Source organism: Erpetoichthys calabaricus, chromosome 2 (assembly GCF_900747795.2).
Source record: "Erpetoichthys calabaricus chromosome 2, fErpCal1.3, whole genome shotgun sequence".
NCBI lineage: Eukaryota > Metazoa > Chordata > Cladistia > Polypteriformes > Polypteridae > Erpetoichthys > Erpetoichthys calabaricus.
The window spans coordinates 31204410-31231950 of NC_041395.2; the positions used below are offsets into that span (position 1 = coordinate 31204410).

The window sequence follows — 27541 nt, forward strand, 5'->3', positions numbered from 1 at the left end:
AGATGTATACTTGATATCATTTTCATAATGAAATGCTTTAAAGCATGTAATGAACATGGGGGCATGGTGGCACAGTGGTAGCGATGAGCTGGTTCCCCATCCAGGGATTGTTCCTGCCCTCCCACAAGATGCTTGCTAGGATGTGTTCGACCTTTGATGAAAAAAATTATTGCAGCAGTACTGTTTCCAACAAACATACCAACCCCCAGTTCCTGTCCTTCCATTTTCTTTCTCCATGTAACCATCTGCCACAATATAGGCTCTGTAATAAATGTCAAACCAGCTGTAAGCTTAGAACGCTGATTATCCAAAACTTTAAAGGAACATTGAAAAATCTTCGTAATATGTGTTTAATTATTCCATCTATCTATTCATCCACGGTCATGCCAGTTCCAGAAGCATACAGTGCACAGGAACAAGCCCTGGATGGGGGTGCCAGCTCATCACTACTGCTGTGCCACCACATGTTTAATTATTAACAGTATCCATCCATCCATCCTCTTCCGCTTATCCGAGGCCGGGTCACGGGGGCAGCAGCTTGAGCAGAGATGCCCAGACTTCCCTCTCCTCAGCCACTTCTTCTAGCTCTTCTGGGAGATTCCCGAGGTGTTCCCAGGCCAGCCGGGAGACATAGTCCCTCCAGCGTGTCCTGGGTCTTCCCCGGGGCCTCCTCTCGGTTGGACGTGCCCGGAACACCTCACCAGGCAGGCATCCAGGAAGCATCCTGATCAGATGCCCGAGCCACCTCATCTGACTGCTCTCGATGCGGAGGAGCAGCGGCTCTACTCTGAGCCCCTCCCGGATGACTGAGCTTCTCACCCTATCTTTAAGGGAAAGCCCAGACACCCTGCGGAGGAAACTCATTTCAGCTGCTTGTATTCGCGATCTTGTTCTTTCGGTCACTACCCATAGCTCATGACCATAGGTGAGGGTAGGAACATAGATCGACTGGTAAATTGAGAGCTTTGCCTTACGGCTCAGCTCCTTTTTCACCACGACAGACCAATGCAGAGCCCGCATCACTGCGGATGCCACACCGATCCGCCTGTCGATCTCACGCTCCATTCTTCCCTCGCTCGTGAACAAGACACCGAGATACTTGAACTCCTTCACTTGGGGCAGGATCTCGCCTCCCACCCTGAGAGGGCACTCCACCCTTTTCCGGCTGAGGACCATGGTCTCTGATTTGGAGGTGCTGATTCCCATCCCAGCCGCTTCACACTCAGCTACAAACCTATCCAGAGAGAGCTGAAGATCACAGCCTGATGAAGCAAACAGGACAACATCATCTGCAAAAAGCAGTGACCCAATCCTGAGTCCACCAAGCCGGACCCCCTCAACACCCTGGCTGCGCCTAGAAATTCTGTCCATAATAGTTATGAACAGAATCGGTGACAAAGGGCAGCCCTGGTGGAGTCCAACTCTCACTGGAAACGGGTTCGACTTACTGCCGGCAATGTGGACCAAGCTCTGACTCCGGTTGTACAGGGACCGAACAGACTTTATCAGGGGGTCCAGGACCCCATACTCCCGGAGCACCCCCCACAGGATTCCCCGAGGGACACGGTTGAACGCCTTTTCCAAGTCCACAAAACACATGTAGACTGGTTGGGCAAACTCCCATGCACCCTCCAGGACTCTGCTAAGGGTGTAGAGTTCGTCCACTGTTCCGCGACCAGGATGAAAACCATACTGTTCCTCCTGAATCCGAGGTTGGACTATACGACGGACCCTCCTCTCCAGAACCCCCGAATAGACTTTTCCAGGGAGGCTGAGGAGTGTGATCCCTCTGTAGTTGGAACACACCCTCCGGTCCCCCTTCTTAAAGGGGGGGACCACCACCCCGGTCTGCCAATCCAGAGGCACTGTCCCCGATGTCCATGCGATGTTGCAGAGATGTGTCAACCAAGACAGTCCTACAACATCCAGAGCCTTGAGGAACTCCGGGCGTATCTCATCCACCTCCGGGGCCCTGTCACCAAGGAGTTTTTTGACCACCTCGGTGACCTCAGTCCCAGAGATGGGGAAGCCCACCTTCGAGTCCCCAAGCTCTGCTTCCTCATTGGAAGGCATGTTAGTGGGATTGAGGAGGTCTTCGAAGTACTCCCCCCACCGACCCACAACATCCGAGTTGAGGTCAGCAGTGCACCATCCCCACCATATACAGTGTTGACACTGCACTGCTTCCCCCTCCTGAGACGCCGGATGGTGGACCAGAATCTCCTCGAAGCCATCCGAAAGTCGTTCTCCATGACCTCCCCAAACTCCTCCCATGCCCAAGTTTTTTCCTCAGCAACCACCGAAGCCGCATTACTCTTGGCCTGCCAGTACCTATTAGCTGCCTCCAGAGTCCCACAGGACAAAAGGGTCACCAGCGGGTTTGGGGATTGCCGCCACGACAGGCACCGACCAACTTACGGCCACAGCTCCAGTCAGCCGCCTCAACAATAGAGGCATGGAACATGGCCCATTCGGACTCAATGTCCCCCACCTCCCTCGGGACGTGGTCTAAGTTCTGCCGGAGGTAGGAGTTGAAGGTACTTCTGACAGGGGATTCTGCCAGACATTCCCAGCAGACCCTCACAACACGTTTGGGCCTACCAGGCCTGACCGGCATCCTCCCCCACCATCGAAGCCAACTCTTCACCCAGGTGTCCAAGACATGTGGCGGCAAGTCTGACGACACGACCACAAAGTCGATTATCGAACTGATGCCTAGGGTGTCCTGGTGCCAAGTGCACATATGAACACCCCTTTGCTTGAACATGGTGTTCGTTATGGACAATCCGTGACGAGCACAGAAGTCCAATAACAAAACACCACTCGAGTCTTCCCATGGGCTCAGCACCTATGGGAGGGGCCAAGGAGGTCGGGTGCAGTGAGAGTTGGGTGGTGGCCGAAGTTGGGGACCTTGGCGGTCCGATCCTCGGCTACAGAAACTATTAACAGTATACATTATTTAAATGAAGTTGACAATTTATCTGCATAATGTAATACATACTTTAATGCATTTCATCTTAAAAGTAATATCAAGTATACATCCTAGTATTCTAACAGCACACAGCTCCAAGAGGATAACTCTTGGAGATCTAATCGACTTAGTGCGTATTTACAGATGATGATGACTGGCTATCTTCTATTGAATTACACTAGAATTACCAGAGCCTACAAAAAAACTCGTAGATCCGTCCCACCTTAAATCGCTTCACACTTCTCCATCAGCATCTTTTGTCCTGTAAATGTGTTGATAAGCAGCAAGCAGCCTACTATCACATCCCCCACCGCCGGAATTGTAATTCCTTTATTGTCATTGTATAGTACTGTACAATGAGATACAATATGCAAATCCTTCATAAACATAAAATAACAATAATAATAATAACAATACAATAAAAACAATGAAAAATAATGAAAAATATGCAGTATGAAAGCATAATGTACATATAGTGCAGCTAATGCAAATGGTTCATGAAGTGGCTCAGGTTGTGAAAATTTACAGTTGTAGTGCAGGTTTACAGTGAGGTAATTGTAATTATAAGTCAAACAGTTCTACCAGGAGCTTTTGATGGACAAATTGAGTGTGTTTATAGCTCTTGGGATGAAGCTGTTTCTGAGCCTCGAGGTCCATGCAGGAAAGGCTCTGAAATGTTTGCCGGATGGGTGAAGTTCAAATAGACTGCGCATGGCTTAGTTGAATCCATGCAGATGCTGGTTGCTTTCCTGAGGCAGTGTGTGCTATAAATGTCCTTCAGGGCTAGAAGCTACATCCCTATAATTCTCTATGCTTTTGATACAACCCGGCGTAGAGGTTTCTAATCAGCTGCTGTAGAGCTGTGATCCCACACTCCAATACAATGGGTTAAAATACTCTTGAGTGGTGCACTGAGTGTAACAACGCTAAAGCAGATGTGGTATTTGGAAGAGCTTGGCCATTCCGTGCACTATCACATCTTTACAGGTTGATTACAATCCGGTTCCTTAAATTTATAAATGATATGCGGTTAGTTTCAGTGTATTTGATAAAGCCTGCATCATGGATGTGACTCTAAAAAAGAAATGGAAACCACACAGGAACAGTAGCAAAACCGAGCAGAAATGTGTGTGTGCAATTTGGGTAACTGCTGTGAGAATGTGCATGGCTTTATGTCAAGTTTAATTTTTATGCATCACGATGCAAGTGTGGAAACGGGTGTGCACAACATTTTTGTGCATACGCACCATTTATACCTGAGCCCTCAGGATATGAATCATGCCTTTTTAATTGCCTACTTGAAGATTCCACATCCCCCATATTTCCATGCATTTTCACTAGTATTTAACCCCCCCCCCCCCAAATTGTCCAAGGTGTGCAGGTTCAGTTAAGTTGTATCGCTAAACTGACCAAAGGTGAGTGTGAATTATTGGGAATATGTCTGCGGTTGAAGTGAACAACATCCTGTCCAGTGTTGGTTCTAACCTTGCACCTAAGGGCTGACATAGAATTATAAGATTAATAAAATTGATTATACATATAGCTTAATGTTACCTAATAGTTATTAATTTTTGTCCAAAATCAGGTGTCTCTGTCCTCAGGCTTCAAGTTTGATCGTGATGTTGAACTTTTGATTTATTATAACCAGCCCCACCAGCCTATGGCCGTTGTGGAAAATGGTCAGTCTTCAACAGAATCAGGTAAAACATATTACAGTAAAATAGGTGCATCATTTTAATGCTGATTTAGTCTTTATTGTTTAACAACTCTATTTTTTATTATGTATCTTAATTTTCTAGTATGAACATACAATTTTATTTAGTTAAAGATTCCCTTTGCCTGCTGTTTTACTAGAATACTTTAAAAGGTAATAAAACCTTTACAGATCTTTGGGGTGACTATTACTGTAACAAATTATAAATTGATTGCAAGCTGCGTATATTCATTAATCTTTTTTTATACTTGCCAGAGGAAATCCTGTTGATTCTGGGTTCAAGGAGGAAACAACCCTGAATAGAGTTCCAGTATATAGCAGTTAGGACTCATTCAGTTTTGCATGGCCAGTTTAGAGTCGCCAATTAACACACATGTCTTTGGGATGTAAGAGCAAATCCACAATATTTAAAGAAAATTCACAAGGATGACAAGGAAAGACAGAATATGTAGAATATGATAACTATACAGGTACATGTACAATGCCCAAACTAGGTTTTGAACTTAAAGCAGTGAGGCAGCTGTGCTAACCACTGCTCTACTATGCTCACAGGCACCATGTTTGAGAATCTTGTCTTTATTTATTTATTTTTTGTTTTTACCGAAATACATTCTTAAAACTTACAGTGAAACAGTGACTAATAAGCTTTTTATTCTCACTCAACACAACAGTCAGCTACTGTATAGAAGTAATTTGCTAAATAATTTTGTCTTTCTCCCTTTTTTTCAGCAAAGTATGTTAATTAGCTTACATTCAGGAATTAATTGGTAACATCTTAGTTCACTAGACTGTTATTTGAAAGTTATTTAGAGTTACTCACTACAGTGAGTTGTTCGTGTAGTTTTTATTTTTTCCTGATTTAAAACGTTGTCTGCTAATTCGTAACCATACAGTCTTGCCAAATTAAAATGAATAAATTGTTAATACATTGGGTGTTTACAATATAGGTGTAGCCTGTACATCTTTACCCTTTGCGAATTAATAAAGTGGACATGTACTTTTTCCCCCTGAAGGCTCCTTAATGGGAGACCCTGTCGTGATGATCAGCTTGTATCCAGATTTCTCTGGATTAACAGAACAATCGCTCTCCACTAAAGGCGAGTTCATCTTTTTGATGGATCGGTCTGGCAGTATGGATTGCAAAATGAATGAAGATCCAGACTCCCTCATGCGCATTGAGAGTGCTCGTGTATGTAAATATTTGTTTTTCCTGCTTTGACAAGTCAGTTATGCTTAATGTCTTTCTGTTTTTATTTCTTTTCTGTGTCTTCCTATAACTTAGATGTCAAAGAAGCAGGTTTATGGAAATGTTGCTTAACAAACGTTTAGGGGGAAAAAAAAAAAAAAAAGCCTGGAGCAATCCATGGCTGATTGATTAGTCCCTATCTCTGTGTGTGTGGCTCATAACTTTATTTTATTAAAGATGGGTAACTTACGTATTTTTGAAGGTTTTTTAAATTTAAATATCAGAAATGAAAAAGTAATTTCTTCATCTTGAAGGTGTTCTTTAACTGGGTACAGCACACAAACTCTTTATGAAAGGGCTTTAAACACATTATCTTCAAAGTCCTCTATCAGATCTCTCCTTTAACTTCTTTATTTCACATTTGTATTGTCTCTCATTTCCTGTTATTTAATCAACCATATATACCAAGAACATGTATGCTTTATAATCCTTGGAAGTGTTATTCATATACTGGTGTTTGGTGACATAAGTTCTGAATAATCTTTTTTTTTTTTTTTAAACAATCATAGATTCCCCTCATCTTATTTATACTTCACTTTTATTGAGAATTAACTCCACCATTCAACTCTTCATCTTAGTGGTGAAGCTTCACTACCTTACTGCTTTCAGAGTCTGGCCCTGCACTTTATAGATTCTTCCTAGTGGGACTAGTGAATTAATTCCTTTCATTATGTAACTTTGGTAATAAATTTAATGTATCTTTGGTATTAAAATGTCTTTTTCCTTCTGCATTTATACATTTCACCACACATATAGTTAACTGTATAGTACTTACCTGTGTGTTTGTAAAGACAATGTAAATAGGGGCGGAGTGGTGGCTGTTAGGCTAAGGATCTGTGCTGGTACCCAGGAGGTTGCTGGTTTGAATCCCTGTCACTGCCAAAAGATCCTACTCTGATGGGCCCTTGAGCAAGACCCTTAACTTGTAATTGGTCCAGGGGCGCTGTACAATGGCTGACCCTGCACTCTGATCCCAAGGGGTATGCAAAATCTAACAAATTCCTAATACAAGAAATTGTATAAGGTGAAATAAAGAACAAAAAAAAAGAGACTAAAGAATAATAAATTAGGCTTCTGCTTATTTAAGATTTTACACTTGATTATTTTTTTCTTTTTTGTTTACCTGTACCTTCATCCATATTTTTTTTCTGTTATTTCTTTATCCTGTTTTAAGTCACAGGCCTTGAAGTGGCACTGGCCATCATATGTACAGTCATGCACCTTCACATACCATTCTTCTGCGTTAGGTTCCATAAGCTCACACCTGGATATTTTTTCTAACAAATATCTTTTATGTGTTAATTCCAAATTCTGTGTCTAGTTAGTGAATTATTTCTCACATTGTATGCAACATTGCATGATTTCTAATGGATTTTTTAAATTGTGACCATGCTTTATAACTCACTGGTGTCTTGCCATTAATATGTGCTCTCTCTGAAATCTAGTTTAAGTTTTTTTTTTTTGGTTTCTTTCAAGTTAAACGGGAACCCTTTATTAAACTGCTACAAGTGGACTTTCTTTTGTAATACTTTCTTCTAGGACACACTTTTGCTTCTCCTCAAGAGTCTACCATTTGGCTGTTTCTTTAATATTTACGGTTTTGGTTCCCACTTTGAATCCTTTTTCCCGTAAGTATAGTTGTTTACTTTTATTAACTTAGCAGAGAAAAAAATTAACAGATGTATATAGTTATCTTTAGCCCCTGTAGTAAAATAGTCAGGGAAAAAACTTACATAATAAGCAGAATTATAGCACTTTTCTGGGGACCTTTCTAACAAGAAAATAGTGAAAGAAATCACTCTTTTCTTGGTAGATAAAGCATAAGCCATTTTTATTCAGTTCATAACATGATGTTTTCCTTGTTTATGAAATGTATGCAGTGATATTTAAGTGAAAACTGTAAATGGCACACAAGAAATCATATGAATATCTTCTGCTATAATCTTCTTAAAAGTAAACTGTTTGAACAGAATTACAACCCAGTCAAAGCTAATTACTACAGTTCTATTAATTGCTTGTTTAATTGTTGCTATTAAGCATATTGTGTAATTATTAAAATCCTGATAATTATTGTAAGGTTCTTCAGAGTTAAATTTTACCGTATATACTGCATGTCCAAAAATTGATTATTTTGGGTTTCCATGATTGCTGATGTCTTCTGGAATAGAGGGGGTTTGTGTCATCCAGGTATTCTTACAACTAACTTATTGGAAGCTTTGTTTTGCTTATATGGTTACTCTTATCAAACTAGTTCAAAGGATAAGTTCTGTATTTTTAAAGTTTAAAGGTATTTCTTACAATCATAAAATTGTACTTTAAAGTGATTTTTTTTAAAAAATACATTTTTTAAAAATGCATTGCCTATTCTTGCAGTTTTCAGTGGGCATGAAGGGTACAAGAGTCCAATGGGAATGAATAAGCCATAAAAGTTACCAAGTACATCCATGTTGATACAGCAAATATTTTGGTTTATGAAAACATGCTTTCCGCATTTATGAGGCATCCTTGTGATAATGAAAGGAAACTACAAATAGTTATTTAATTACAGATTCTTTGAACTATTTGTCATTAGGGTAAGAATACATTTTGTTTTCACCTTTGTGCTCATAGCCTCTGTTGTGAGTGAGGTTATGACAGCCCCCAACAAGCCCCCATATTGTGCTTATAATCCTGCTTTTGTTTCTGGAATTCTCTTTAATTTCAACAATTATGTTCTTCCATGGCATGTAATAACAGACACATTCGTGTTCAAGTTGTATGATTATTTTTTCTTAAAGGGTGATTACTTTTCACCCATTGCATTCTGTGTTGTTATTTTAAATAGCCTACAGAGTGTGTGATTTATGCTGAGTGACAGAATAATGAAAAGAGCAGATATGAGTTTCATTGTACTTTCTACAAATAACAAATCTGAAGTGAACTGGTTACACTGTATTGTATTTTTAATAAAACCTTTTGGATATTTGAAAGAGCCTAACCATCTGCACATTGGATTTTCCATGGTGTGTTCAGTGCATGCGTGATTAAAAAAAAAAACACAAAAAAGACACGGTGTGCCATAGATAGGGCTGGGCGATATGGCCAATCTATGATTCAGATTCAGATTTAGATTTTTTTTTCCTTATTATTCAAATAACTTTTATTTTTTTATTTTAACAATATCAACACAGAGAAGAATAGTAGACACATTTATTGAAGTGGTTTTGTCCCCCGGGTGCTGCTTAGTGGCTACTCACAACTTTTAGTGGTTTGCAAACTGTGAATCTCTCCTTGAGGAACAATGGAATGCAAATCCAAGTAAACAAATTTGGAAAAAATAAATCATTAAAATGTGCCTCTTTAAAAAATTGTCTTGTATCCCTTTTCAAACAGTGCATATTTGCAATTTACAAACAAATTACAAAACATGACTTGCTTTCTTATGCCCAAGATTTTTGCAGGGAACAAAAACCTGTCGACTGCCTCTAGCTTAATGCATGCCCTATGGCATGTTACAATGCCACCCTACACACTAAAGACCCTCTTTGATGGGGTACTTGTAGCAGGGATGGAGAGAGATTTCTTAGCCAAAGCACTGAGCCTTGGGAAGTTTGTTTCGTGGTGCTTCCACCCCTGAAGTGGATAAGTGTCTGTGTCAGGGGACAACAAGTAGGTTGCCAGGTCATTTTCAGTTTTTTTCTGCCTCTGACTTGAAGGAAGTGAGCACTTTCTTCTTGAAGAAGCTTGCTAAAGTCTTTTTCTTCTTTAGCACAGGCTGAGTGGTTTTGTCATTGAGTAGAGGCATCATCTCCATCACAGCTCTTTTCTTAATTTGTTCCACCTTGTTATGATCAATATAATTTGTCCTGAACCTGGGGTCCATCAGTGAGGCGATGTCCAAGAGTTCATCCATGACAGGGTCACTATATTTTCCATCAAGGTACTTTAGTATGTCATTTTTTATTTGTTTTGTAAATTCAGTATCTCCATCTTCTGCCTCTAGGAGTCTGCTTTAGAATAGATGAAGCACCAGCTGGAGGTAGGAGACACTGACATAAACCTCCCCATACAGGGCATCAGTGAAATCTTGGAGTGGTTTCACAGTTTTATTTAGATAGATAGATAGATAGATACATACATACATACATACATACATACATACATACATACATACATACATACTTTATTAATCCCAAAGGGAAATTCACATACTCCAGCAGCACCTTACTGATACAAAAAACAATATTAAATTAAAGATTGATAATAATGCAGGTAAAAAACAGACAATATCTTTGTATAATGTTAATGTTTACCCCCCCGGGTGGAATTGAAGAGTCGCATAGTTTGGGGGAGGAACGATCTTCTCAGTCTATCAGTGGAGCAGGACAGTGACAGCAGTCTGTCGCTGAAGCTGCTCCTCTGTCTAGAGATGACACTGTTTAGTGGATGCAGTGGATTTTCCATTATTGATAGGAGCCTGCTGAGCGCTCGTCGCTCTGCCACAGATGTCAAACTGTCCACCCCCATGCCAATAATAGAGCCTGCCTTCCTCACCAGTTTGTCCAGGCGTGAGGCGTCTTTCTTCTTAATGCTGCCTCCCCAGCACACCACCGCATAGAAGAGGGCGACTCACCACAACCGTCTGATAGAACATCTGCAGCATCTTATTGCAGATGTTGAAGGACGCCAGCCTTCTAAGGAATTATAACCGGCTCTGTCCTTTCTTACACAGAGCATCAGTATTGGCAGTCCAGTCTAATTTATCATCCAGCTGCACTCCCAGATATTTATAGGTCTGCACCATCTGCACACAGTCACCTCTGATGATCACGGGGTCCATGAGGGGTCTGGGCCTCCTAAAATCCACCACCAGCTCCTTGGTTTTGCTGGTGTTCAGGTGTAGGTGGTTTGAGTCGCACCATTTAACAAACTCATTGATTAGGTCCCTATACTCCTCCTCCTGCCCACTCCTGATGCAGCCCATGATAGCAGTGTCATCAGCGAACTTTTGCACGTGGCAGGACTCTGAGTTGTATTGGAAGTCCGATGTATATAGGCTGAACAGGACCGGAGAAAGTACAGTCCCATGTGGCACTCCTGTGTTGCTGACCACAATGTCAGACGTGCAGTTCCCAAGACGCACATACTGAGGTCTGTGTTTAAGATGGTCCACGATCCATGCCACTAGGTATGAATCTACTCCCATCTCTGTCAGCTTGTCCCTAAGGAACAGAGGTTGGATTGTGTTGAAGGTGCTAGAGAAGTCTAGAAACATAATTCTTACAGCACCACTGCCTCTGTCCAAGTGGGAGAGGGATCGATGTAGCATATAGATGATGGCATCCTCCGCTCCCACCTTCTCCTGATATGCAAACTGCAGAGGGTTGAGGGCGTGTTGAACCTGTGGTTTCAGGTGGTGAAGCAGCAGCCTCTCCATGGTCTTCATCACATGTGATGTCAGAGCAACAGGCCGGAAGTCATTCAGCTCACTAGGACGTGATACTTTTGGGACTGGGGTGATGCAAGATGTTTTCCAAAGCCTCGGGACTCTCCCCTGTTCCAGGCTCAGGTTGAAGATGTGCTGTAGAGGACCCCCCAGCTCCAATGCACAGACCTTCAGCAGTTTACCAATTTCAAAATGTCTATGTCTTGCCACGTTGGCAACAAGGTGCCTAGTTTTCTTATCTGATCCCAGGACCCAGGCTATGACTTTTTCCTGTTCCAGGAATCTCTCTGTCATCCTTTGTTTTGAACCCCAACAGGATGGGGACTCTGTAATAAGCTGGTGAGTGGGTAGACTGAGTTCAGCTTGTACCACAGTCACCTGTCTTCCTCTTTTCTAACTGAATGAATAAACACTAATAACCTTATTACAAATATCAATGGCACGGTCAATACTTTGGTCCTTTACACTATTGTTTTTTTTCTATACAGAGAATAATCTATCAATACTGTGACACTGACTACAATCACACACTGTATAGCATAGCCTAATTTGTCTTAACATTTAAAAATGTTTCACGCTTTAGCATTTCATTTGTACATACAAAGGACTCACTTACAAAATGACACATACATATACATAAGGACATGTATGCTGTGTGCACACTGTGTGTCTGCTGTATGACGTATTAAGTATGCGCTTGAAATTAAGTATGCAAAATGAAATAAAATGATACTTTAAGCAGATCACTTGCTATTCAGCTACTATTGCTAAAATGTGATGGGGTGGGACTAGTGTAATTGTTACAGCTTTGTCTAATCAGTTCAAAGAAAAAAAACTTCCTAAAAAACATTTTAGATAAATAAATACTGTTTTAATTAATTAATTTAATTTAATCAATACTTTGTCGTTTAGATACTCACCTATGGCGTTGTGCAGTATGTGCCCAATGCATTGAAGTTGGGTCCGATCATTCACTCTAAGAGCTTTAATCATGTTAGTGCTGCTGTCTGTAGTCATACACATGTGTCAGTCTTCACTGAGGTTCCAGGAGGCCAATGAATTTTTCAGCTCCTGGGAGCTTATTTTGCCAGTTTAGTCACTGGGGAAGGAAGAGGTTTGGAGACAGAAACTTTGCAGGGCCCAATTGTTGGCCACAAAATGCACTATCAAACTCCTGTATGGCTGCTTGGTTTGGCTGGGCCATAGGTCTGATTTAGTGGAATGAAACATCACATTCTCCAGGAGCTGTGCAGTTTTTTCATGTGTACTGTTGTATAGCTGAGGCAAGGGCACTTTGGCAAAATACTTTCGGCTTGGTAGTACATATCTGGGGTTGATTTTATTTATCATCTGAATGAACCCTTTTTTTCCCACTGTATATATGGGCACCAAATCTTTAGTAATATGAAACGTTACCGCATTTGTAATTTCTTTCCAGCAGGCTCCATTCTTATCATAAGGAGTACAATGTGAAAAGGACACCACTATTGATTGTTACCTGCTTTTTAGCAGGTCTTTGGCGGCTGCCACTAACTTGTTTGTTTCGCAGAGCTGCACACTTCTCTGCACCGCTCGGCTGTGTGCCTCTGTATGAGATGCTGAAATAAGTTTGTTGTGCTTCTATGTTTAGTGGCCACAGACTTCAGACAAACTTTATAGCGGACAATGGTTTGTTCTGTGTTGGACCTTGTATAACCAAACCATGTCCAAATGACTGATAAGACGCTACCAGTTTTCAAGACGAGATGCCATCTTGCTATTGTGTGTTGGTGTTGGAGGCAGCAGGGAGGGGGCACTCCAGCATGTTGTCATTTATGGAACCTGTTCATATATCTTTTTCCTATTAAGTCACGGGTAGCGGAGCCAATTCCGGAACAATGAGCCCAAGGTTAAGAACCATCCTTGGGAGGGACGCCAGCCCTGTAGAGAATTTACGCAGGCCCTGAAGTAAAGTAAAAACTTATGCATAGGCTATAAGATTATTTTTTGAGCTTCACAGACTCTGTGTTATTTAGCCAGTTTATAGTGAATCACACATTTGATTTTGCATAACTTCTAAAACAAAAAATTCGAATTAATTGATAGAATTGATTTATCGACTCTGCTCTAGCCATTCAGTTGATTGGAGTGTCACAAACCAATTATCTACTGTTCTAATGCACAACGACTCACTGTTGCTGAGGATATGGTAAAAAAAAAAAAAAGCTTGGAACAATGTGTTTGAATGAGTAAACTGACTAATACTCACTGATATCAATCAATCCATAAAAACTCAGGGTGGACATTTGAAACTCACCCAGATCCTGGCACTGTTAGACTGTAATGACAGCTCTGCCCTACCAGAGAAGATGGCATTAAAAAAGCTCTGTGAATGTCGGCGGCAGGGGGGATGGAGGGGTTGGAGTGTGCAGAAGCAAAACTAAAGCCTTGTTTATACTTCACGTAAGAAGCCCACGCACAGACTACAACACAAAGTGCGTGCATTGTAAGAGACCAAAGCACATTTATGCTTGGGGTTTCTTGTTCGATTGGCATGTTGATAATTTCCTAGTCAGTAGGTAGCATTGTGTGGTCATTGCCACATAACTAGCAATTTCACAGCAGAGGAAGTGTGGCTCTGCTGATGGAAGAAAAGTTGGGCTTGTTATTATTGACTTCAAGAGGTAAAAAAGGAGAAGGTGGAATGTGTCAGACATTCAAAGGGCAAGTATAATATTCTTGTGAGTGGTGTTATGTACTGATAAACAGATGCACATGAAATATTTTGTGTATGCCTGTCTTGCACTTTGATAACCTATTATGTCATATTCAGCCCTTCGTTCAACATTCTGGCAGCCATGTAACCAGCCTCTGCTCGAAATCCACTACTTTGCATACACACCTCTGTGTTTGCATCGCCGCATAGTTAGAAATCATTCTGTGTGCGCAAGTGGGCATGTTGACGCGTATGATGCCATTTTTACTGTGTGGCCCTGGTGACCCGCATGGATGCATCAAGTATAAACCTGGTTCTAGAGAGCACTTAGGATGCGTTTCCCAGCTGCGAGGAGCTGGGGGAAAAGTGTGTCATATCAGGGTTGCTCTGAACTCATTTGATTGGAGTGAGGCATAGCCAGGTAAAAGGGTGATGCAGCTGGGAGCACATGTCGCAGATGAACATCTGGGCCCCGTGAGGAAAACAGCTACTGAAGAAACCTTTAAGTCCTCTTTAGAGCATGAAGTGGCTACTTCAATTCCTCTGTCTCTCTCGCACTCCTTTGTCATTACAATATTCTCTCTCACTGAAATACTGTACATGCTTGCATTATCAATCAAGTGGCAGCTGTGAATATCTTAGTGAAAGAATATAATCGATCATAAATGTGCCTTTTTTGTTGTTTTGTTATTTTTACCTGGTTGTCTACAGAACAAAGACAGTAGTTCAGATCTGGGAATCAGCACTCAATGTTAATAACGGTATTTGTCAATGACTTTCTGAAGTGAATCCATGCCCCTGCCCCTGAGAGATGCTGTGGAATAAGATGAGTGGCAGAATAAAGTACACAGCGGGTCTCCTTTTAAAATGGCTGAATGTCACAGCAATGTTTTGTTTGGTGCTTTTTTCCTTCCTAAAACAACATGGATATGGTGTTTGTCATTATGCATGTAATTTCAAGATGCAGATCAATACTCTATGTCATTCATGGCTGGCAAAACTGGATGTTATCAGTAAGTTTTTGGGTGTTTCTTAACAATGTGACTGCAGTACACTTCACCTCCAATATAAAAGGAAAGAGCAGGCTAGGTATTTTTTTTAAATTTATAAAATATGCTTCACTTTAGAATGCAGTTTTATTTGGCAATTTAATATGTACCTTGATTGTGAAGAAATAACTTTGACTTGAAAAATACCAAATTTATCCTTTATGAGAAGGTGCCAGATTATAAGCCAATTAATAAAAACAGACTTCGGTGATGTTTTTTTTTTTTGTAAAATATATTAGAATCTTGCTTAGTAGGACATGTGGGAATTAAGAAAAAGCCATCTTAATGTAGTCATTCATCTTTATACATAGCAGAAATCTCTAGAACTGGACTTCTTAATCTGTTTTACCCAAGGGTTGACCGACTTGAAATACCCACTAACTTTCATGGAGTATTTTGCAGTTAGACTTTGTAGTAGTAGACAAAAGGGTTGCTAATGTATGACATGGAGTTTCATAGAAACATTTAACTAGTTTTATGTGTGTACACTTTTCAATTACTCAGTTCTCAGCTTTCATCCATCCATCCATTATCCAACCTGCTGAATCCGAACACAGGGTCACGGGGGTCTGCTGGAGCCAATCCCAGCCAACACAGGGCACAAGGCAGGGAACCAATCCCAGGCAGGGTGCCAACCCACCGCAGGACACACAAACACACCCACACACCAGGGCCAATTTAGAATCACCAATCCACCTAACCTGCATGTCTTTGGACTGTGGGAGGAAACAAGGAGCGCCCGGAGGAAACCCACACAGACACGGGGAGAACATGCAAACTCCACGCAGGGTGGACCCGGGAAGCGAACCCGGGTCTCCTAACTGCGAGGCAGCAGCGCTACCACTGCGCCACCGTGCCGCCCTCTCAGCTTTCATAGAGACTTGTATTAAAACTTACTGAATATGTAGGTCTGCTAAGAGCCTTTAGTATTCACATGGGGAATTTCTCAAGGATGTGAACTCTGACTGCACCTTGTTCAATGCTTAATTGTTGGTGAAAGTTAATCAGGCTTGTCATCATGATATCACCCTAGTGGTAAGTATCAGTAGTGAGAGAACCTGTCAAATTAAAGAAAACTGCAATTCTAAAAGTGTTTGTTGGATGGCCTCCAAATATAATTTAAGGGGATTAGCAAGTCGAGATGGAAGAATCTGCTGTTTGGACGGAAGCTAGGGCTTACATTCAGCTTGTCCTGGGACAGTGACTCAAAGAACCTCTGACAAAAAAAAAATACATTTGACAGCTTTAGAAGGATAGGCAGAAAGTCAACCAGGATATTCACCTCAAGAGTGGGGAAACTTGTGATGTCAACAAGTTGTATTGTCCGGAGTTAAATGGAAGACTTTGAGGAATTCCTAAAGCTGGAGGATGTACCCTCTTTAAAAGAAGTAGCGGCTGAAGCATCTGGAGGAGTTGGGTTATTTCTGTGGCTGTTGTCACTGCCGTGATTTAAAAGCTTTATAGCAAAATGCCTGTGGGTCATAATAGAATTAGTACAAAAATGCTGAGAGCATGGATTATTGTAGGGGATTTCTTTTTTATCTTGTATCTTTATTATTACATGAATGTGGTATAAATATCCCGAGTGTCAGACTGGTTGTCATTTTTGAAAATGGAAAAGAGTATTATTTACAGTAAACACTGCTGGTAGCTTTTTTTTTTTTTTTTAATTTTTGTAGTGTGTTCTTTCCTCTCTATTTCTTCCTTTGTCACTGTTTCTCTATCTTCCATTCTCTCTGTTGAAATCTTGCTCTGGCCTTCTTTTTATTTTTCTTCTTGACTATTCTTGTCACCAGTTTACCTCTCTTCAGCAGATGCTCTTCTCCATGAGTACTCTTACAGTCAAAACAGCCTCTTACTGGAAATTTCTAGATTTTTATCTCTGCCAATCACTGGAAGTCCTCTTTCTATATTCTGACTCTTATTGAGGCTTCTACGCCGCAGATTACTAGGTTGTCAATCTCCAGTTTTAATCAATTATTATCTCTTATCCAGCTGGCAATAGTGCTAACATTGTCAACATGTACAGAATACTGTAAAATTTGTACTTGTATATCCAACCAACTTGTAACATGGTGCCATTCTTTGGTGCTATATTAAACAATAATATATGAAAACACATAAATTTCAATTTATTTAGCACAGAGTACACAACCAAGTAAAGCCATCTGAAATAATTGCTTTTTTGAATGTTTCTACTGGTAGTTCTAGGGATTGTAGCTGTCTAATGCTGCATGTTAGGGAGTTTCAAAGTTTGGGAGCAGAATGACAAGAGGCATTGGGTTCAAACATTTTATGCCTGTATATGTGTAAGTGGGTGGCCAGTAGTGTCTTTAGTAGTGCAAGATCCTCATCTGATTCATAGTTTTTGCCTTTTCCTTCTTTACTCTATTTTCTAGAGCCAGCAGTCTAATAATCATCCTTCCTGACAACATAATTTATTTTTTTTGTTCCAATAAAAAAGTTGATCACAGAAAATGGCAATGAGAATGCAGTCTGGTTACTAAGGAGTCTTGTCTTTTTTTCCTTTCTTGTTAGTTATTTTTTTAAACTGATTGTCAAGTCTTGGCTGAGGCTTGAAGAGTGTTCAGTGTGTTTAGCTGAGAGTTGCAGCTGTGCTGTTAGCAGACAATCTTGTCATTTGCCTTTTCCAGAAAGATTTGCCAGTTATTTACTAGCAATGAAAACTAGATGTCAGTTGTTTAGACTTTTAAGCACCATGGGGTGGTGTTAGGCAATAGTCCATTGTGTGGGCTTAAATACAGATCAGTCCAGTACTGGGGTGTTTTATTTGATAAGTGATGAGAAAGCTGGATGATTGGGCAAAGCTGTTCTATTTACTATTAAATATTATCCTTCCCAACCTATGGTTCTGATCATTAACCTCAGGTAGTTACTGAAAGAATTAAACCACAAGTACAAGCAAAAGAAAGTAAGTACCAGCCTAGCACTTCTGGACTTAATGTGTGTAACTGGAACTAAAGTTAGCTACTGCTCCTTCTAATCTCAAAAGAGCCATTTGAAGAGGTTTGAATATTTAGTGAGATGCCACCTAATAGGTGACCCAGGATTTTCTGGATTGAACATCATTTTAGAATTCAGAAAAACTAGGTGGAAAAAGTGCTTCTGCATATACCAAGGGCTGGTCTGACCTACTTAGCCTTTACACAGCTACTATCACTTCTGTAGAAAAGGAGATTAACAGTGACTAAATAAGACTTTAAAAATCCTCCAAGAAAGAATTATTCATATATCTGTGCTCCTTGTATCTTTTCCTATTGATAATTTAAAGAAATTTTAATAAGACTCGCTAAAACCTCCTGTTATATATTTTTTAAGTTGACAAGAGTTAAAGTATATGTATATATCACATATAATGCATAAATCCATCCATTATCCAACCTGCTATATCCTAACTACAGGGTCATGGGAACCAATCCCAGCCAACACAGGGCGCAAGGCAGGAAACAAACCCTGGGCAGGGCACCAGCCTACCACAGGACACACACACCCACACACCAAGCACACACTAGGGACAATTTAGGATCACCAATGCACCTAACCTGCATGTCTGTAGACTGTGGGAGGAAACTGGAGCACCCGGAGAAAACCAACACAGACACGGGGAGAATGTGCAAACTCCACGCAGGGAGGACCCAGGAAGTGAACTGAGGTCTCCTAACTACGAGGCAGCAGCACTGCCACTGCGCCACCGTGCCGCCCATAATACATACAATCATAACATATTTCTAATTCTTAGTAAATGTTAATTAGTAGTACTGTCAGATCAGAAACATCAGTTAAAAAATATATATTATCAGAAGTAGTAGTATTGAGAATAACACCGGTGATTCATAAGCCATTCTATGCACATGAAGTGCAGAGTGGTTATGTATGTGTCTATTCTCTTTACAGATGTACTGCTTATATTTCACACAGTATTGTGACTTATTGTCAAATCAGTGTGGACAGATCTGGCAAATTTTCTGCCTGGCAAATGAACAAATGTTAGAGCGAGGCTTTGAATCCCCACTAGAAATGTCCGTCACACTAGATATAGCCACCAATGATCTTCAAAGATATGGTCTTCCCTTAATCAGAGGAATCAACAGGGCTTCACCAAGCCTCTCCAAAAAATCCTTTCTTGATTAAGTTTTCTATTAGTCCAATCCATGTTTATTTAATGCCATATACAGAAGGCATTGTAGGCACTCACATCAATAATGTTGTAGAAATAAATAAATGATCAACATGCAGCTGGTAGGTTTATGTGGCTGTTACCGTGGCTATGATGTCATCACCTCCCTTTGTCTATAGGTTGTTGTAAGTTTATTATATGGTCAGTATTGTTCCATGTACAAAGCACAGTAAAATTCTTGCTTTTAGAAGACTTCTGCCTTCCTTACTTAAAAAAATCTCAGAAATGCATTTTTCCCTCTCCTGTGCATGATATTTTTGAACTTCTGTGAGTCATACATAAAAAAAAATAAAGTAAGTTATTTAAGTGGACAGCTCACCACACTGCTGTTTTTCGTGAAAAATATAGATGCATCAGAGGTATGTTGCATTGTAATCCAGACCGCATGTGACTTTCTGTCTTCAGTCCTGTTTGGTGTTTCATCTTTGTGTGGTGTACTCATCAATGGCAAATGTTTTGTTTTTTTTTCTTGGGGAAAAGTTTTCTTTTAAGTTGAAAATTCTATGTAAAAGCATCATCAAGACCACTAAATAAATAAAAGGTAAAAAAAAATAAAAGGTTTTTCTGCAAGCCCGAATTACAATCTTTCTGCAGTTTATGCAGTTTACACTTAGAAGACAGTAGTTTTGTTTTTATCTTTTATTTTATTTCTTTTATCGTTTTTGTTTCTTATTTTATTTATTTATTTATTTTATTTATTTATTTTTCATTTTGTTTCGTTTTCACTTCATTTTATAATTCTTTCCCATGGACACATTTCCAGAGAGAGTGTTGAGTACACACAACAGACAATGGAGTCTGCAGTGGAAAAAGTGAAAACCATGCGTGCCAACTTTGGAGGAACTGAAATTTTGGCACCCCTTCGTGACATTTTTGGAAAAGCCTGCAAACCAGGATACCCAAGACAGGTGAGAAAAATCTGTCTTTGCTCAGAATGGAATGATTCAGATTTTATGACTTTTTGTCATTGAAATTAAAGCAATAAGTTTTTCCAGCTTTAATTAATTTGAATAATTTTTTGTAGAGTGTTTAGTAGGAAATGTTCAAACAGTAATAACACGTTAACTAAATTTTCATTAAAAAACATGTGACTATTATTGCATAGTAATTTTTCTAATGTCAAAAAGCCTATAATTTACATAGTGCATAGTACAGTATACCAAGGTCTGTATTAAAGTGTGTGTATATATGCATACATATACACACACAGTGTACAAGTAAGATTTAAGGCCTATACTAAAAGTGCCAGAGAGCTGGCTGAATCTTGGCTATCAAATGAAAATGCCATTAACAGACATTTGGACATAAACCCAGCATATGCAAACTTAAGAAGAACATCCATCCATTATCCAATCCGCTATATTCTAACTACAGGGTTACGGGGGTCTACTGGAACCAATCCCAGCAAACACAGGGCACAAGGCAGGAAACAAACCCCGCCCAGAAAACACGTCAATCTGGCCCACCTTAAATCCGTTCACACCTCTCCGTCAGCATCTTTTGTCCTGTAAATGTGCTGATTAAGACAAGCAGCTTGCTATTCCACCGTGGGGCACCCACACACCAAGCATACACTAGGGACAATTTAGGATCGCCATTGCACTTAACCTGAATGTCTTAGGACTGTGGGTGGAAACCGGAGTTCCCGGAGGAAACCCACGCAAACACAGGGAGAACCCGGGAAGCAAACCCGGGTCTCCTAACTGCGAGGCAGGCGCGCTACCCACTGTGCCACCATGCTGCCCATTAAGAAGAACATATTCATAATAAATAAAACTATACGACCAATACTCCTCCCATCACCTAACCCCCCACCACCCCCCACCCCACACACACTGTTGTTGCAGCCTCACAGTGCTGGCACGCATATTTAATTTCTTGCTGAGCCCCAGTAAAAACTGGAATAATCATCTGATTTTATGATGATTATTCTGGTCACCTCAGTAGTTGAGATTTTCTCTCAAGTTACCTGTTAGACTAATTTCATGAGAGAAGTAAATTTTTTTGTTTCGAAAGCTTTAGTGTCTTTTAACTCAAGATATTATTTATCAACCAAATGAATGCTCTTATTTAACACTAGAATTACCAGAGCCTACAAGAAAACACGTAACTCTGGCCCACCTTAAATCCGTTCGCACCTCTCCGTCAGCGTCTTTTGTCCTGTAAATGTGCCGATTAAGACAAGCAGCAAGCAGCCTGCTATTCCATCCCCCCACCGTCGCAGAACGTGCACAGTGTTCTCCCAGCTCATGCCTTGATTGATTATCTGGGAGTGAAGTGCTGGAGGTTTAGACTGGCAATAATAGATCATTATTTGGAACACATGTATTTCATGTGTGTTCCGTTTCTACAGTAATCTGTGTAAACACATTGTTAAAACAAAAAACTTTTTCGTATTTTAGTAATAAATGTTATAAAATGTAGGCATAAACTATATAATGTGTGAAGCCTGAAGTCCAAAGATCAAATAAACACTTTCACGAAAGGTTCAAGGACGATACAACAGCTTCCATTGCGTAGCGGTAAGATTTTTTTTGAGCTGCTCTTACTGTTAATATTATACAGTACACACATACATTTGGTTTGTGTCTGTAACGGCTGCTGTACATTAATAGGACTTGTGAAAGTTACAGTTTTTTTTTTTCAGTTTTATTCTCTCAGTCACGACTACGATGCATACTACCGCCCCCACCACACCCCAGGGATCTGAAGCTGTTACTTTTTATCTAAAACTGGGAATAACTGTAGATGTGAGTGGTGTTTTGAAGCAATGGAACTGGACATTCTCTGATCTGGATGGATAAAAGACATAGGTACAGTATATATGATATTTGGAATAACTCATTTTATGACCTGTATAGTACATTTCAGAAAACATTGAGGCACGGATGCAACAGTATTCATATTATTCATATTCATTTGCATAACATCTTGCGGTAGTAATCACTGACCGGTGTGTAATAGAAACCACAGCATAGAGAGAAGCGTGCGCATTGCAACAGGTACACATGTCATAAATGTAGGAAAGAATGTTCTTGCATGTGTAAACTGCTAACATTTGAATCTGATGATTGCATATAGCGCTGAACTGACCTCTCTGTACTATTCTTTCCTCTGCATGACCTGGACTACAAAAGAAATATCACCATACAGCAACATGTGGGGACTGGCAAGATCGGGGGGAAAAAAACACGCGGTCAGTGATTACTATCGCAAGATGTTATGCGAATGAATATGAATAATATCAGTAATGTTGCATCCGTGCCACAGTGTTTTCCGAAATGTCCTATACAGGTCATAAAATGAGTTATTCCAAATATCATATATACCTATGTCTTTTATCCATCCAGATCAGAGAATGTCCAGTTCCATTGCCTCAAAACACCACTCACATATACAGTTATTCCCAGTTTCAGATAAAAAGTAACAGCGTCAGATCCCTGAGTGGAGGAGGATGGGTGTTGGGCGGTAGTATGCATTCAGGGTCTTGACTGAGAGAAATAAAATGGAAAAAAAAATGGTAACTTTCACAAATCCTATTAATGTACAGTGGCTGTTACAGACACAAACCAAATGTTTGTGTGTACTGTATAATACTAACAATAAGAGCAGCTCACTACTGAAAATGGCAAATATAGGAGGCAGTTGCGATCGAACCGGGGACTCTTGATTACATGTCAGCAAATCTTACCGCTACGCCACGGAAGCTGTTGTATCGTTCTTGAACCTTTTGTGAAAGTGTTTATTTGATCTTTGGACTTCAGGCTTCAAACATTGTATAGTTTATTCCTACATTTTGTAACATTTATTACTAAAATTTTAAAAAGTTTCTGTTTCATCAATGTGTTTATACAGATTACTGTAGAAACGGAACACACATGAAATGCATGTGTTCCAAATAACGATCTATTATTTCCACTCTTAAACTCTAGCACTTCACTCCCAGATAATCAATCAAGGCATGAGCTGGGAGAAGTTTGTGCACGGTCTGCGGCAGTGGAGGGATGGAATAGCAGGCTGCTTGCTGCTTGTCTTAATCGGCACATTTACAGGACAAAAGACGCTGACAGAGAGGTGCGAACGGATTTAAGGTGGGCCAGATTTACGAGTTTTCTTGTAGGCTCTGGCAATTCTAGTGTTAAATCATCAGTTTTTGCTGGAATACTAAAATTACTATGCATGTTTACTGTCCATTTTATATATACAGTAATCCCTCGCTATATCGCGCTTCGCCTTTCGCGGCTTCACTACATCACGGATTTTATATGTAAGCATATTTAAATATATATCGCGGATTTTTCGCTGCTTCGCGGGTTTCTGAGGACAATGGGTCTTTTAATTTCTGGTACATGGTTCCTCAGTTGGTTTGCCCAGTTGATTTCATACAAGGGACGCTATTGGCAGATGGCTGAGAAGCTACCCAACTTACTTTTCTTTCTCTCTCTCTTGCGCTGACTATCTGTGATCCTGACGTAGGGGGTGTGAGCAGGGGGGTTGTTCGCACACCTAGACGATAAGGACGCTCGTCTAAAAATGCTGAAAGATTATCTTCACGTTGCTACCTTCTGTGTGCAGCTTTTAAGTATGCTGCACGGTGCTTCGCATACTTAAAAGCTCAAAGGGCACGTATTGATTTTTTTTATCTGTCTCTCTCTCTCTCTCTCTCACTCTCACTCTCTCTCTGCTCCTGACGGAGGGGGTGTGAGCTGCCGCCTTCAACAGCTTTGTGCCGCGGTGCTTCGCATACTTACAAGTGCTCCTTTGAAGAGGAAGATATGTTTGCATTCTTTTAATTGTGAGACTGAACTGTCATCTGTGTCTTGTCATGGAGCACAGTTTAAACTTTTGAAAAAGAGACAAATGTTTGTTTGCAGTGTTTGAATAATGTTCCTGTCTCTCTACAACCTCCTGTGTTTCTGCGCAAATCTGTGACTCAAGCATGACAATATAAAAATAACCATATAAACATATGGTTTCTACTTCGCGGATTTTCTTATTTCGCGGGTGGCTCTGGAACGCAACCCCCGCGATGGAGGAGGGATTACTGTAATGCACATTCTTCAAATTACTGGTGTCTAAAACCTGTTTTTCAAAATAGAAAATAAATGGAAGTGTAATTTTTTTTTTCTTTTAGCTGCTTGTATTTACTGATGGTGAAGTTGGAAACACAATTCAAGTTATTGACGAAGTGAAGAAAAATTCCTCCTCGCACAGGTATTAACTATTTTAATCAGTCAATTAACCTGTATATTGAACATTACCTCTAATGGTGCTCATTTTTTTAAATTGTACAAGTTTTATCATGAGAAATAATTCCTGCCATTAAGTAAAGCTTATATGAACAGATTTGAGTAAGCTTCAGTCTTAACTATGAATATAATTCAGAAATATTGTATAGCTCTCATAAATATTTGCTGTCTTCTGATTTAAAAACTGTTGGCAATTTTTTGCTTTTTTGTCAGTTTGGTTTTTGTAAAGCACAATGTTAGTTTTAAATCCTTCTTATTATTCTTGCCTTTTACTGTATTATAACTTCCTTGTTCTCAATTTTTTGTCTAAGTGCATAACTGTACTTTTCTAAGGATCTCATACAGGTTTACTGCCTTTCCTTCACCTCCTCCACTCCTCTCCTCCAGGTTTTGTCCTCTTCCACCCGACTCCAGCTATCGAATAGAGGGAGGTGGCCCCTTTTATCTTCACCTTGACGTGCTCCAGGTGCCTCCCGATGACCTTCCGCCAGCACTTCCTGGTGTGGCGGACGTGCTGGCTGAGCACCCGAACTCCGGGTGTCCCTAGTATTCCTTTCCCCAGCACTTCCAGGTGTGGTGGAAGTGCTGACGTCCAGGGCTTCACAGGCATCTGGGTGTCCCCTGGCGGTGACCACGGGCCCCTATAGGGTTGAGCGTCCATGCTCATTTCCCGTGGTCGCCATACCAACCAGGGCGGCTGCCCCCTCGAGGTCTGGAGGAGATATAATCCCTCTTCTGGTCCTTCCGGGCATCACGGCTGGGTACCACTGCCAGGCGCTCGCCACAATATATATAATATATATGACCACAAGTGTTTACCGTAAAGAATGCTACGCAGACAAGATATTACACTTCACCAGCAACCACCCGGTATCTCATAAACGGAGCTGTGTTAAAACTCTATTCAGAAGAGTCCACACCCATTGTAATATGAAGGAAACAAAAATGAATGAGAGACGCTATCTCTTCCATCTTTTCACTTCAAACGGATACTCAAAAACATTCATTAATCGGAGCTTACACAGAAGACGCCAAAAAACTCAACAAACAATCGACTTGAATCAGAGCCCCCACCCCACCTGAAACTCGCTCCCTTATCACCACAAGGTGTCTGAAGGTACAGCACGCATCCTGGCCAAGTCAGGCATCAGAATAGCACACAAACCCACGTACAATTTGCGCACGGTCCTCTTTAATGCTAAAAACAAGAAATCGACAGCAGAAACACGAAATGCAGTTTATAGCATTCCATGCAGTTCTTGCTCAGCGGTATACATAGGACAAACTTCAAAAAGAATTGCAACACGTATACAGGAACATTGCAATGCCGTCAGAAGAAAGGACTCACTATCATTGATCTATACGCATACTAAATCAACAGGACATACATTTAATTGGGACAATGTACAAGTAAAATGCAAGGCCAGTACTAAAAGTGCCAGAGAGCAGGCCAAATCCTGGTTATCAAATGAGAATGTCATCAACAGACATTTGGACATAAACCAGCATATGCAAACTTAAGAAGAACATATTCATATTAAACAAGACTTTACACCCAATACCCCCCCCCCCCCCCCCAACCATACTGACATATATATATACTGTATATAAAATGTGTGTGTCTTTTTTTTTCTGCTTTAAAGATGTAGATGCATAACTTGTTTCATAAACATTTCAATTTCTGTCTGACAGAGGTAGCGCAACTTCGGAACAATTATTGCCGGAGGAAATGATATGCTGTATCTCTTACCTCAAGTGGGGGATCATTTTTTTTTAAAAAGCTTCATTGCACACAGTTTTAATCCAAGCCTTTTCTTTTAATAAATAAAATGCAATGGCTTCTGATATCTGATTTTGCCAACTTGATTTGCACACAGGTAATGGTTATCTTTGTCATGGACCTGATTTTAGTGGGACTTAGTTGTGCTTGCTTAACTTTTATTTTTACTGGACTGTGTGGTTGATTATTAAATTGTCTTATAAATGATGTAGTGCAGTGATGCAGCAGTCTACACAGTGTGCAGTTTTGATCAACATTATCACTCTTGAAAATTAAACAATGCTAAATTATAGACGATTCTCAACATTTTGGTACTAAAACACCGAAGAAGTGTCAGATGATTTAGGTTAAATGTTACTTATACTTCTCAATATTTGTGGAGATTGCTGCAAACACAAAGAAATTCACACTTTTTAAAAGATGTTGTTTGGGATCAGATTGTTAGGGATCAAAATTATGTTAAGCACAGTCGCCTGAAATTAGTCACATGATTCAAGTTCCTCAGACTGGCCAATGCACTCTCACTTAGTGAATGTCAGTGATTGGTTACAACACTTATTTGCTGTTTAGAACACTTTGTAACTGGGAAAGCTTGATCTCTGATGGGGAAGGATTACTGAATGAAATGTAGCAATCAGTACTTTTCATGATTACTATATCACAGCAGTTGTAATTGTAATCGCAATCGTGATTAATATATGATTAATTGTTCAGTCCTAATTTCTCCCAGAATTAAAGCTACCCTTGCAAAATCAAAATTGCCAATTGAAGATTAATTTATTATTTCAGAATTCTTACAAAACAGTCTTTATCAGACTTTCCCATTATGTATACCTTTATACTATTCCCAAATTCATGACTGAGATGGTCTATCCATAGCTACTCCAAACTGGAGACTACATCCCATTCATTCCTGTACAATTCAGATATGTGTTGTATGAGCTTTCACAACATTTTTTACATTTTAGTTGTTACATTAATCATGGTTATGTTTGCTTCAGAAATCCAAAGAATGACAAATTTTAATGTTGTCCCACTTATTGTCAGCTACAAATTAAGCTCTGTTAGTAACTCCTCTAACTGCATATCTCACCAATTGTACATTTCGTTTTTACTATTGCATATCATATTTTTAAAGAGATTTGCCCCTTGCATCAAATCATTATCAGCTAGGCACACACAAATGTCTGGACAATGTGAAAGTTTTCAAAAAT

At 40.2% G+C, this 27541-nt stretch overlaps 1 protein-coding gene across 1 annotated transcript in view; it reads left to right on the forward strand.

Moving 5' to 3' along the window:
- LOC114645725 (von Willebrand factor A domain-containing protein 5A-like) overlaps positions 1–27541 on the forward strand; it is an 85690-nt gene that overhangs the window by 31255 nt on the left and 26894 nt on the right. The window contains exons 6-10 of the mRNA XM_028793548.2: positions 4557–4671; positions 5699–5874; positions 7471–7559; positions 20062–20206; positions 24433–24512. Of these exons, the coding sequence (XP_028649381.1) occupies positions 4557–4671; positions 5699–5874; positions 7471–7559; positions 20062–20206; positions 24433–24512 (605 nt within the window). The remainder of the gene's footprint in view (positions 1–4556; positions 4672–5698; positions 5875–7470; positions 7560–20061; positions 20207–24432; positions 24513–27541) is intronic.